Raw genomic sequence first — 14,936 nt, forward strand, 5'->3', positions numbered from 1 at the left:
AGCGAAATATCCATTGATGTGGTAGCTCTCTGTAGAGAAAGGTGCGGATAAATTCTATCACAGTGGATTCCATTGACACGTGAAGTATATACTACAGAAATATAGTGAGTATCAGTATCTCATGTATAGGCCATATTTAAAGGTCGTATACCTTTGAATGCACATTACTTTGAATAACCCTGAGTAATGACTCTATTTGAAAAATATTTGAAACTAGTGGGGTTTGCTCCTGTTCGTCCATAATAAATTGCAATGCAAACTTATATTGTTTGCCTTGCAAACCATGCTCACTTCTCTCTCGAACAAGTTAAACTCAATTCATATGTTTTCTAGCATACAATTAATTATCAATTGCTAAAATTTTTAAAACTAATTCCTCTTTCAAAAATTTAAATTTTTAGTAAATTGAAATTAAAAAATAAGTTGAAACAAATGAAGAACTAACAGAAACAAAACAATAAGTATGCTTTTAAGAAACAATTACTATTAAGGATTCATAACTTTGTTAAAAGCAACATCAGAAATTTCAGAACTTTAAGCAATAAGTGTATAGATGTTAAATGACCTAATTATTAGATATTAGTTAAATTGAAATAAATGACATGCAATAGAAGAATTAGCAAAAAAATAACATTAATTATGCTTTTAAAAAGCATAACATCACAACTAATACTGATTTTTCAATGAATAACAATAACAACCAGTATAATTACTATTATTAACCCTGTATAAATATAATTAAAACATAATATGAAACACTTTGCTTATTTATATGAACTATTCATTATAAAACGATTTTTTTAAAAAAAAATCATTTATTAAGCATTGTCTCAACGCAATTAGTGTAATTATATGAATTCAGAAAAAATATGGAGCTGCAAAAGAGTCCTAAAAGTTTTGTCAAATAGTATGAAGAGAGTAAAATTCCTTCCATGAACTCTAAATGAATCCTTCTACTTTATTTAATATTTTCAAAAAAGATATCAAATTTCACTGGAATGAACATATAATTACTTTTAAATTTGGAATAATTCGATCAATGATGCAAATTAAATAGGACATAAATTCATACATTTGTTAAAGCGATGTTTTTCTTCTGGTGCTGTTTTCAAAAGCTTTTTTTTTTAGGGGATGGCTCATTTTTGTTGGTTTTTTCTCTTGGAATCATTTTCGTGTCCTTTTTTCTGTTCCTTTTTTTCCTAGAGCATATTTTTAAGAAAATCAGCATTGTATTTTACCTGCAATAGCTTTTTTTAAAAACTTTAAATCTTAAAATACCTATGGAAGGGAAAGAGAATTTGCTTTGAAGAATTCTCCTCGAGATATAGCATCATCTTAATTTATTACCCGTCTTTTATAGAATCACCAAAATAGAATCTGAAAAATAGCATGAATTTAAATGCATATGAAATAGCTATTTAAAAATATTGAATTGTGTCTCGTACATTGAGAACTACTACTTTGGGATGCACTGTACATTGTTCTAAGTTCTATCCAATGTTTCCCAAATATCAGCGATTCCATAGTAGTGTTGTTTTCTTTCAGATGGATGAAGGACGTGAATGGTGTTTTGAGTAATGTCAAAGAAGACGGTAGAGTGTGGCTAGTGCAGGGTACACTCAACTTCAGGAAAGTACTGCGAACGGACGCGGGCAAATACCAGTGCATTGTTCGTAACAGCATAGGAGAGAGGCGGTTCGAGAGCGCCCTCATTGTTACAGGTACTCTTTTTCATTTAGCTCCTTCTTTTTCCTTTATTCCCTTTTAAATATTACCTAAAAATAAAACTGAAATTCTTAGAATCATTAATATTATCTGTTTTACATGTACAGTACGCCAAAAAAAATGATCACCCTAAATAAGTTTTGATCTTATAATCGGGTCTTCCCATTTTAGGACTCATTCTACCTTCCTCGAGGAGATGATTATAAAAAATAAAAAAATTATGTGTTACTCAAAATTATTCGTGTGCTAAAAAAATCATAACTATTCATAGAAACAATTTTCATAAAGAATCTAAGTTTAAATGAGGCTTCTCTCGATTAATTATTTAAACGCAGGCCAATGGTGACTCTTAAACCACTTTTTCTGAAAGAAACCTGAAACCGCAAGGCTTAAAGGCTTTATCCCCAAAGCAAATTATCATTTAAAGCAATCTATACCATCAGGTCGACAATATTATCTGAGCTTTAAGACAAGCGAAAAGCTTTATTTTTTTTATTAAAAAAAATTCTAAATTTGAGAGTATTTTTTACCCAAAGAAAAAAACAATTCTGAATAGATCTCAATTTTTCACTTTTTATGCACCAGCGTTGAAGTCACTTTTTAACTAATTAAATTTTTCGCTTTTCATTCCTTACAAAACTGTAACTCTTCTTCATATTGAGATTTTGCACCATTTTCAATACCAAACAGAGAAAGCATTATCCAAAACTTCACTTAAAAATCATAAATGACTATTGCTAACTCACAACAGTTATGTCAATTCCGCTGCCTTTTCTAACGTAAAAAAGAAATATCGAGTTATTAGATACTTCTTTTACAAATGATTTTTGACCATTCTCAGAGTTATAAGTGAGAACTATCAAATTTTCGTGATAAAAACAAACAATAAAGAATTATTTGTATTTTTTAAGCAAGGGGTCTTAATTCTGTTAAAATAGATTCCGAACCGAAAGACGGGTGAACTATAACATTAAGAACAAGCAACATACTGACTTGAAATAAGTTACTTCATATTGTAACGCTAAGAAAGTTAAAATATTTTTTCGTTATTTTACATATCTTAGCTTAAAAACATTGTCTAATATCTCATTAAATTGTTTTATTGTTCACAAAAAGGATAGGCTTCCTCATATTTTAAATTTATAAAGTTCAAATAGTATGCCTACATCTCCGAGCCAAAAAGAAATATTTATCACTCCAGGCGGAAAAGCAGAATTATTTCGGCATTGCAGTCAAAATAAACCAAACCAAAAAAACAAATGCAGACAGAATTAAGTTAAACTAAAAATAACGATCTCTTTTTTAAAAAAAAAAAAATTAAAAGTACGCAGTGATTGCGTGAATGCACTACATTGGATTTTTTTTACGAAAATTGGTAAAAGTGAAACACAACTTCAGCTACACTTTGAAGTCCAAGAAATGCGAAAAATTTTGCAATTTTTACTTGAGTTCTATTTCAGTTTGTCGTTCTAAATGCAAATTGCCAGCCAGCACTTTTAATTACTCAAGTATTAGAATTTTTTAAACTTGATTCACTAAGAAACTTTTCTGAAGGTACTCGGTGTTTTGTTCATTTTTACTTTATTTTGTTTTTAGTGTTGATAATTCAGAAAAATAATCGTAATAGAAGTCAAATTTACTTTTATTTCAATTTAAACAGCAACTGAATTTTTCCCTTTTCACTTAATAAATTTTCAATTAATTAACTCCAAATATTTCATTTAGTATTGAAGCAATTTCCTCATTTCACTGTAAAATATTTCCGTGTATCTGCCAAAAATCACGGTACACCTGAGTGGTTATTCACTGACAGTTTTACCAAGAAGTGTAGTGAAAAACCACCATTTGCCACCATTTTTTGTATTCAGATACACTGAAATTAAAAATTAAATTATATATATTGCGTATTATTTTACATATGTACTCTATTTATTATATATTTATTATATTATATATACTATTATATTTGAATACAAATATAATAGCACATATTCTGCAGATAAATTTTATAATTTTTTAATTTAGAGGTTTATGCTACTGTGTATGCAGGTAAGAATAATCTAATTTTGCATTCCAGAAATACTAAACAGATTATTCCTTAATTTACGGACCAAACTATAAGGGCCACATCAATATGATTAAGAATTACATATTAAACCATGACTGAAAATGTAATCTTATGCCTCTAGGGAGGATTTCTTTTATGAAGTAGCTCTTCGTGCGCATTTGGTACTTTAATTTTCCTAAATTATCATTATTTAATTCTAAATTTTACATTTAGCAATAATTATTGTCAAAAATTGCACTCAAATAGACTCAGAAAAGCTTTTTATCGTGTTTTATCGATTTGACAAACATGTAGAGAGCTCTAATTTAGTTTCAAACCAGTAAATTACAATAAAACAGCTGTTTTTGAGATTGTTCAGAAGTAATTCTAAACACTATTAGAAAATACAAATATTAAGATAGTTTGATGAACAAAGGAGCCATTTCAAAGGCTTTCTACAGGAAGTTTATAATAAGGAAGTGCGACTGGCTGTCTAATATGATATTTTCATTCATGGATTGATATGCAATTCTAATGATGCGCCCGAATAGTTTGGCTCATAAATTCAGCGACAATTCATTTAATGATTCTGGAAAGTTAAATTGGATTATTCTTACTCGTAGGTCCTTCAGTAGCTGAAGCATTTGCAATAATCTGCCACATCGTTGAAAAATCCTAAAAAGTATCTGAGTTGCCTTTGAATTCTCAATCCTCTCCAAGTTTTAAACCGCTAAAATGAATCATCCAGCTTATGCTTATTGACCCAAATTAACGAATTTGCAATTTTAAATGAGATCAAAAATCCCTCACAAAAAGAGACAACACGGCTTGCATATAAAATGAAGTATGAAATTTTGATGCATAATGTTTTAATTTACAATGTTTTAGTTAAAGACTTTTTAACTATTTTAATTTATTAGCTACGAAGAATGGAGTTGCTCCTCTCCCTTATCCCTCTCCTCCCCAACATATTTCAGTTGTTGGAAGTGTTGTAAAAGTAATTATTAATGCTTTTACTAAACTTATAAAGTATTTGAGTGGCAGCGGTTTTAGTTGTGTAAAGTGAAGTAAAAACAAATGTCATGTTCTGTAAAAAGTAAAAAGTGATACCATACAAAGTAAAACGGAAAATTAATTATGTGCATGCTTAAATTTTTATTTGTGTTGCATTAAATGTTTTGTTTACAAGAATCTGTATTTTTTTGGTTCTTAAACCACTGAGCCAAACAAAAGTTTAAATGATTGTTATTTAATTATTTGATTTTTGAGAGTGAAATACTGAATGAAAAGAAAAGCTGCTGCTAAATTGTTATTTCATACAAGTCAAACATTATCTAACAATACGTATATGGTCATCCATGCATATCGGTGGAGTTGGGATTATTGTCTGGGGTGTTTTCATAGGACTCTTGGTCCAAACCTGGTGTAGACTGGAACTCTTGGTCTAAATACATGATAAACCCAACGCCAATACTTACTGGATCCTCCTCCTGTATCTCCCGCGTTGTGGCAATTTTTTGAGCTAGTCTCATACTTACAGGATGATCTATACTGCACTATATAACTCTAGTTGCTATATTGAGAGGTCCATCTATGGATTGATAAGGAGACAATGGGGATAACCGAAAGGAGAATGTTGAAAGGAAAGAATGTATTCAACCGATTTCGCTCAAATTTTAATCTTTTCTCATTTAAAATTAAATAGTCCAAAATAGTATAAAAATCTGTAGACAACTGAATAGTTTTTTCAACCCTTATTAAAGCAAATGAGCCGTAGTGATCGAGGCATTATTCTGCCATTGCGAAGTAGTTGGCGTTATTATTCTGTCAGTGGCGACTCAAAGAGATCGAGGAGTGCCAGCCTTTCTAGGAAGTAAATGGCAGCGTGGCGCAATGTTGATCGCAGAGTCACAAGCATTCCATTGGGCACAAAATTGGGGAGTCATTAACCAAACTGGCCCACAACTGGCTGTTGAGGGAATCTTGCTTTTACTAAATGAAATAATAAAAATGATTAAAAAATTAAAATTGATTTCTTACAAGAAATTATTTTTGGCTAAAGGGATTTTACAATTATGCCTCAAAATTTTTTCAAACTGCTTTAAAAATTTCTGTAACATAGCTAAATACACAAAAAGAAAAATTAACAATAAAGGGTCCAAAATTAAGGGGTCTGAATCTTGGTATTAATTATTGGGACCATATTTTTCGAGATTGCAGCTACTGCCTAAGTTTTAAGAGTCAGTAATCAAAATTTATCGAATCCAAATATATGTTTCTTCAGACGAAATAGGTTTTTATGTGCGATATCGTTACTTGAAATCTGCACTTCTTTAATTAGCATATATAAGATTAGCATTAAACCCTCAAAAATTCAAAATTGAGTTGGTTTTTTTTAATTATCTCTAAAGTTTGAAAAAAAATTTTATGACCAGATTTTCACGTTTTAAGACTCACTTTAAGTGTCCGAGAGCTTAACCTTTAATATGCTAAATAGTTAGTACAGACAAAAATTATGTTACAAAATCAAAGACAATAACGTACTTTCACTGCATTAGCATATCGTTTTTCGCTAAATATTCGGACTTTTAACCTTTAAAATAAGGGGAGGGAGCCACTGTCTCGAAAATTCGGTTACAATAGCTAAGCAGGAGAATGGTCAAAAGTTTGAGCTTTGTAATATTAATTTTAGTTTTTGCTTAAAGTTTTCATATATAATAAATGTTGACTATTTTCTATTCTAAACAGTTCAGAAACTATATATATATACGTTATATATACATAACTATATGATAGCTAGAACTATAGAAACTATATATATAACTATATGATAGCTGTAGATTACATTGTTAATTGAATCTGGTGGATTTAACATGTCCTCAAGTGTAGTTTTGATGATTTCTTTAATAATTCTTCTGCAGGTCAAATTTGAGAATAGTTGATGTTCTGTTTTGTCCTGGAATTCCGTGCCACGCTGTGCATGAAATTTTTGGCAGTGGCAAATCAAGTGTATTATATCTTGTTGAGAGTCACAATAAGTACAAATTGAGGTTTTTCTCAAAAATCTTGCTTGATGGGTGCCAGGTGGATTATCGGCCAGTTAAAAGTGCATAATTTATCGTTCTTACAAAAAAAATAAGAAGTGAATTAGCTGGAAATACAGAATTTATGACATTTTTCTCCAAGAAGTATTTCGAAAAACGCAGACGATGCAGTGTATTTAAAACAAATGTCTTAAAGCACATAACAGCTTACTACAACAATGCAATATAGTTGTGGAATAAAAATTAGCAATTCAATATACTATTTATTTCACTTCGTAATTAAAGGTAAAAGTAAAATTACCTTACCTCTATTTTCTGTGGCGATTCTTCAAAATACTATTTATCCGAGGGAAGACAGAACGTTTTTCTTTCGGTTCTAAAGATTGCTACTCTTGAAAATAAAGATGTCATAAGTAAAAATAAACAACGTCTGACATTGCAGGAATTAACTCCTTTCCATTTTTTGGAAACATTTAATATTCAAACAAAGATCGTAACAAACAAGATTAGACGACACATTAATATTTTGAAAAGGAACAGCTCATTTCAGCGTCATAACTCGGAGGTAATCATTCAACTTCTGCTGTAACCGCAGTTACGGTTAAATTTTAAAGTCAAATAGTCCCTCGGAGTTTCTCGACAATAGTGTACTTAAAACAAGTAAATTTTTGTTTAAGATATGACTCTAAAATAATTCTTTGACAAAAATAGATAATACAAGGGATTTAATCATTGTATGTATTTAAACAATATATTATTTGTTTACTTAATTATTATTGTTTGTGTACTTAATAATACAGTGCTACAAAGCAATATATACTGTAGTTACATTAAAGAGCCATACAAAACAAGTAAAATGATGTTTAAGACATTACTCTAAAGGAAACTTTTGACAATGTGGTGCACTTAGGGGTCACAGTACCCAAAAAATGACCAAAACATCGGTAAAAAATTTATTGCTTATAATAAAACTTAAAATTATTTCAAATGCACTGAAAAAAATCATATCTCTATCTACAGTTTTAAAAAAGTTATGAATGCTTTTACATTTCCCTAATACAGAAACTTGCACAGCAGACAGGCTTTAAAGTGCTTTTTCTCATCGATGATAATTTTGGGTTTTAATCTTAATTAAATTCCTAAGGAATTTTTTCTATTTAAGATAAAAATTTTGAAGTACTCTTTTTGTCTTAAATATAATACATTTTTTTAACCTGTGCATGGAATAAGCATTTTATGAGATATTACATTTTTTACTGCATGTTACATATATCTAACAGGAATTTTTAACCTTTTTCTGCAACTTTTTTACAGAATAATCAATAAAAAATATTCTAATTGTTATTTCAGCAAATAAATGCACAAAATTGTGAGGTTAAATATTGTAAGCACTAAGAAAAAAAACATTTTTTTAAAAATATGTTAAATTAAAAAAGCCTTTGGGATTTAAAAAGATTGAAATTTTTCAATTTTTTTTCTAAATTTAAAAAAAATTAAACAGTTTGATTATTTTTTGAAGATAAATTATTGATTATGAGTTAAATGTGCATGTAAAGCACCCACAAAATGAATGATTATGCCTTTATTTTAAAAAATCATTGCAAAGGTTCTGTGACCCTTTAAACCAAATAGTGTGCTTAACGATTTAGTAATATAGTGCAACACCACAATATCGTGTATTTAAAACAAGCAGACATAAAAAAACAAGTGAAATGTTTGTTTAGTAATTAATAATATGACCTTTTTAATTCGCGAACAGTAAGAAAAACGTTAATGTATAAAATATGACAAAGCTATATTTGGATCTTAAAAAAATATTTATATTCGACATAAAAACGCACTCTGATAAACACATGTAAAAAGGCCCTTTAAAAAATGAACATGCATTTGCGAATGTTCATTTTTTCCCTTTTTTTACACGAACAGCGGATTCCAGCATAAAATGCATCCGCCAAAATTTATTATGCTATAACTCTTCTTTTTATTGACTACGTGAAGGAATATAACAAGTATGCACCCTCGAAAAAGACGCAAAAAGAAGAAAAGAGAAGTATATGCTCCTCTTATTAAGGTATAAATAACGCGTGTTTCCATACTGGCATAAAAATGACGTGTATTTCTCATATCAAATATAAGTATTTTATTTCTATCATTTTTGATGGTTTAATTCCAGTAAAGATATTTTATTTCGGATTTATGTTGGACCGTCTTTTGTTCTTTTTTCTCCATACATTATGAAGGGTCACTGAATAGTTTCTCAATATTTTGTGAATTATAAATGCAACATTTCGTCTATTTATGAAGCTCTAATTGTAATAAACATTTTACAATGCACTCCCACAATTTTTGCTCTTGATTGGAATGAATTCAATATTTCTCATTTTTTTCACAAATGTTATATACAATTTGTTACAAATTGAAAAAATTCCTTTTAACTAGTGGGCTGTGCCCCCTGCTCGCTAACGCTCGCCGACCCCTGAAAATTGCTACGCAATCTTATATGGTTTGCTTCGCAAACCAAGCTCGCTTTGCTCGCTACTAAGTTACATTGCAAATGCACAAAATTCTAAGAATTCAAAACAATCATTCAAATCCATATAACAATTTTTTTTTAAAAATTATATCTTTTTAATAAATATTAAGTCATTAAAATAAATTTGAATTCAAATAAATAACATGTAATTTGTTAAACCTATTAGAAATGTGCTATAGTATAAAATCTTAAAGCGTAACGGCACGACTGAGACTCAATTTTCAATGAATAACTAATAGCAATAATAAAACAAATAAATTCGCGATATAAATCAAAAATCGTCAAATAAATTCGTAATATATAAATTAGTGAAAAAAAGCGCTTTCGACAAAATACTAAAATAGAGATCTATCGACAAAGACTACTCACTTCTGCCTAGCTTGATAGTATGAGATTGCCGCAGCTGATAGAATGATCTCTCTGGTTATTTCAGTTTCTGTTTTTAAAAGCGTTATATGTTGAGCCACCTATGCTAGATATGGCACGTGACATTTTTAGCGGCAATCATTGGTCGATTTTCTAGCTTTGCCATTCGGGGAGTTGTAATGAGGCTTTTTTTTGTCACCGTGTAAGAGAAATATGTATATAGATTAGTATTTTATTCTCTTTTTCTTTGCCATCTATCTGATTCATTAATCAAAATATTTTAGGAATGCATCAGCTCATATTTTATGTGTACATATGTTTTAAATGGTATAAATTTTCAAATATGTAAAGAAAAGTTGACAAGCATTATACGACTTGCGTTTGATTGCTTTGTGAAAGTTTTGGACATATATAATAACTTTGTTTAGTTGTAGGTTTTAATCCAAGCTCTATTACACGGACGCTTATCGTGTTTTGCATTTAATGTGTTTTGCAACGTGATGTATTAACGCATGTCACATGTTACATTAGAGTCCAATAAAAAATATTAATGTAGGAAGAGACAGATTCATGTGGAAACGTCATTGAGATTTCGATCCCTCCTTGTTTTTAATATCATTATCGGATATCTAAAAAGTGCAGAAAACAGATTTCTTTTAAAATGACTAAGTGAAATCCATACCGATGAAAAAGTTTTAACAGATAATGCTTACAGACATTAGAGCTCTTTATAAAGTATTCAACTCTTTTTATTCCCTCTAACCTAAAATTTATAATTGAAACATAAATTTTGATTGAATTTAAACTTTTAAAATTTGATTATTTTGACAAAATGATATTACATTTTTCATATTATTGTATAATTTTAAATTGCTTACAAAAGTTTCGTTTTTTTCTATTGCAGCGTCATTGCAGGCTTCGCTTTTACCACCCCATCAGACCCTCAACACAGGACAGGAAGGAACGTTTACGTGCAACGTCAGTGGCTATCCCGTGCACACAATATCTTGGAAGAAAGACCAGAGGCCGATCGTTCCTTCGAATCGAATCCAGCTAGTGACGAGAGACGTGCTGCACATCACTGCCTTGAGACGTGAAGACAGAGGGATGTATCAGTGCTTCGTCTACAATGAAAACGATGGTGCGCAGGGGACGGCCGAATTGAAAATCTCAGGTATGATAATATTAAATGTAAATTTTTTCATATATCCTTTCATTGAAAAATCTATGTGCAGTTTCAAATCATTGTGTCGCGCAACTTCATGCATCTCTCTTTTTCCCGTGTATCACGTTATCCATTTTATTGATTTTTTAATGATTTTGATTTTTTAATTATAGTATGCAATTTATTAATTATATTAGTATCCTTTTCAATTGTATCGTGTAATTCATTGTAGCTAGCTATTTTTTCAATTGTATTTCATACTTCATCAAACTGATTTTTTTAAAAATTATAACAGGTAATTCCATGTCGAACAATTTTTCAGCAATTGTCGAACAATCTGTTAGCTATTACAGCGATCTTTTTCTTTTATTTCCACTGACATACACAGACGATAAGCAAAAAAACCTTAATAACAAGAAAAAATCGTTTGGTTGCCTAGCAACCAGTCAGAGTTGCAGTTATTATATTTACAAGAGTTGTCAGACGATTTAAAACAATTATTTAAACTAATTCTCAATTGACGTCGGAACACAATTTATTTTGTTTCTAATTTTGTGTAGATTTCAATATGTCATACGACTGAACTCAAACTACAGAAAAACTCTGTTAACTCTGTTGCAGATGTCCCACCAAGTCTAATATCAGTTTTTCCGGAACAAACTGCACATCCTGGTTCACTTGTCTCTTTGAAATGCACATCAACTGGTAACCCTCCACCTAGAATCACGTGGTACTTGGACGGTGGGGTTGTGTCCAGAACTGGAAGGATTACCCTGGGCGATTATATCACCGAACACGCTAATGTGGTGAGTTTTCTTAACATAAGTGACGCAAGAGTGGACGATGGCGGTGAATACAAATGCCAAGTCAGCAATGACGTTGGGAGCACCTTCCACGCAGCGAGACTTAATGTCTACGGACCGACATTCATAAGACCCATGTCGAATGTGACTGCTATTTCGGGTGAAGATCTGATCGTCCGATGCCCGTATGGTGGTTACCCGATAAAAGGCGTCAGATGGTTCAAAAGTAAGTAAATAAATGTTGGTTACGTGCTACTAAAAATTTAATGTTACTGTGGTTCCATATTATAAGAACATTCAGCTTAGTATTTTGTTTTCTTTAAAAGAACTTAGAAAACATTTGCCAAACACATAATATAATTAGAATATTAATAAAAAAAAAGTTAACATTTCTCCCCAGATATTGGATTATTTAACACTATTTCTCCTAACCATCGCAGAATCTTCCCGTGTAGATATTTCTCACAGAGGAAGTTTTTTGTTAAGACAGAGTATGTTTTTATATGCACAGCAGACATTAACCTGATGCATAATAAAAAATGTGTAGCTTATATTAGAAAACTAAATGTATTTTTTCTGGTTTCCTATCTTTTCCTCTCCATATTAAAAAATCTTAAGCACCTCTACTATTTTGAGTTGTCGACTTTATGCTAGTTGTTTTTATTTTGTTTTGCTGCTTTTGTACGATTTAGAAGTATGAAATTGCGAAGATGTGTAGAAAAATGTGTAACAATCTTAAAATAACTAAAATTTATAATTAATTCCATAATTATTAACTCATAAATTTGTGGTAGAGGAAATACCATGCAATCCACAGAAATGCAACAAAACAATTGAAATTAAACTAAGGTTAACTTTTTAAAACCTTAACGAGAGTTTTTTTACGAAATTCCAGTTTGTTCAAAAATTACAGCAATTTTAAGTGCTTTTTTGAGTTTTTTTGTTTAGTTTTTCCCCCTTTAATTAATGACTATTTATCTATTGTTCTGAAAAAATTTATCTATCGCAAGATGTTTATTTTGTAGCTCGAATATGACTTAATGTCTAAAGTAGCAAAAATAAGCAAAAAAAAAAGAAAAGAGATTATATGTTGCTTGATGTAAATCTTAATATTAATATCGAAAGTTTTGACAATACCAAAGACTCAAGAAAGAAAACCGTTTCCCATTTAAGTTGCTATATGATCTAAATTTATTATTATTGTTAACAAGAAAAAATATTTCTCATTTATTTGCTTCTTAATGACTTCTAGATATGCATAGTTGATTTTTTTTTAAATTTAGGTAATTGTCTATTTCATTACGATTAACAAAATATTCTTACATGCAAATATAATCATATCTTTTATGAATAAAAATAGTCTTAATTTTTTTTAAATAAAATATCGAATTTTAAAAAAAGAAGAAGAAAAAAACAATTCGAAGCAATTAGATACCTGCAAGCAACGTTGCGCATTGGTCAGCCAATGAGGTTCGACACATACACATGACGTCGCTTGAAGGTATAAAATTAAACCTGATCCGATAATTGATTCAGGTGATGACAAGCCCATGCCTTATAGCGGAAACGTTAGCATGACACATCACAAAAGCATCACAAAAACGTGATTAGACACGACCAAGTGACTAGTTGCATAAAATCAATTATGAAACTGGGCGGGACTTCCTAATTGCTTTGAAAAAAATTTATTATTCGATTAAAGATCTAATAAGTGAAAATAAAAATTATGACATATTGCGAGTACCTTTTTAATCACTCAGATAAATGCTGAATGGGAAATAGTATATTGACTTACAGAAGACAAGCGACTAAAATAGAATGGCAGTAATGTTTCTGTTGTAAGCAGATGTAGTGGCTCTAACATATCAGCCAGCTTTAAGTGGCAGTTGCTATTGTTAAAATAAGCAAAAAAGTTACAAAAGTTTAAAACTAAGTGTATAAATACAGAACTAGTGGAGTAGTGGTATAAATACAGAATATCTGTATAAAGACGAAATATCCAGTTTGGATTATATTTCCCTTATTATGTAACTTTGTGTAACAAATAATGAATTGGCTATAAATTAATTCCATGTATTAAGCATTCTACTGAAGTACTATACATTGGATATGATAATCATAGGTGCAATGCTTTCTGCAAAAAAAAATATACACAGAGTTAAGAGGAAATAATCCACGCCTGAAAATAATATTTATCATTTCCTTTTCTGGAAATAATATTTATCCTTTTCCTTTTTAATATCTAATCCATTTTTAATATTGTTATTTATTTTATTATTTATTTTATTGTTATTTAATTTAATTTAATTTTATTTNAATGATCATATCTATAATATCAAGCTTTTAGCTCGCAACATCAGAAAATGCGTGTTATTACATCACGTGACCCTGACACTATTTTTAATATTGTTATTTATTTTATTGTTATTTATTTTATTGTTATTTATTTTATTGCTATTTATATTTTGTTCTTTATTTTATTGTTATTTATTTTATTGTTATTTATTTTATTGTTAGTTATTTTATTGTTATTTATTTTATTGTTAGTTATTTTATTGGTATTTATTTTATTGCTACTCTTAAAAATACTCTGGTCATCATAAAATCAATAAAGTGAAATTTTTGAAACTTTCCTAAAATGCTGCTATCGAATTTTAAATTCTAACCCTCATTCTTAACCCTTTTAATATCATATTGAAAGCATAAATAGAATAAAGATCATTAATTGAAGTATGCAATTCATATTTACGTCACTTATTTTACTAATAAAATATTAAGGCACGCGTGAGTTTGAGCTAAGCATTCTTCATTATTGATTTAAATACATACTTCAAATGCTTATGAACGATAGATTTGAAATTAAGGATTCGGTCCCATAATTTTTGAAGTTCTTCTGCGCTAAATTCAGAGAGGTATCACTCCACAATTTTTAAAGTGTGTTTAATGTCAGCATGTGTTCAGTGTACAATCTGTTATAGTCAAGAATAATGCTCAAAATTCACTGAGGCACATATAGAGAAAAGAGTTTCTCTATCTACAAAGGTAATATGAACGTGTTGTGCAAACTTTCATTTTTTTTTCTTTTCGAAAATAGCCTCCGTTTTCTTTTTGACAACATATCTAAGTCAACAAGAGAACTTAAACAGAACTATCATTGTCTCTTTTGGACAGGAAGCAAAATTAAGGTATCTAGAGCAAAAACATGATTCAGGGCAAAAATTTTCGAAATTCAGTATATTATAAATTTTGAATT

General features: G+C 29.7%; 1 protein-coding gene across 2 annotated transcripts in view; it reads left to right on the top strand.

Moving 5' to 3' along the window:
* Window positions 1-14,936, top strand: part of LOC107449821 (cell adhesion molecule Dscam1) — a 356,610-nt gene that overhangs the window by 271,700 nt on the left and 69,974 nt on the right. For both annotated transcript variants that reach the window (XM_071177996.1, XM_071177997.1), the window contains exons 6-8: window positions 1,546-1,721; window positions 10,620-10,889; window positions 11,502-11,909. In XM_071177996.1, the coding sequence (XP_071034097.1) occupies window positions 1,546-1,721; window positions 10,620-10,889; window positions 11,502-11,909 (854 nt within the window). The remainder of the gene's footprint in view (window positions 1-1,545; window positions 1,722-10,619; window positions 10,890-11,501; window positions 11,910-14,936) is intronic.

The sequence above is a fragment of the Parasteatoda tepidariorum genome, chromosome 1 (assembly GCF_043381705.1).
Source record: "Parasteatoda tepidariorum isolate YZ-2023 chromosome 1, CAS_Ptep_4.0, whole genome shotgun sequence".
NCBI lineage: Eukaryota > Metazoa > Arthropoda > Arachnida > Araneae > Theridiidae > Parasteatoda > Parasteatoda tepidariorum.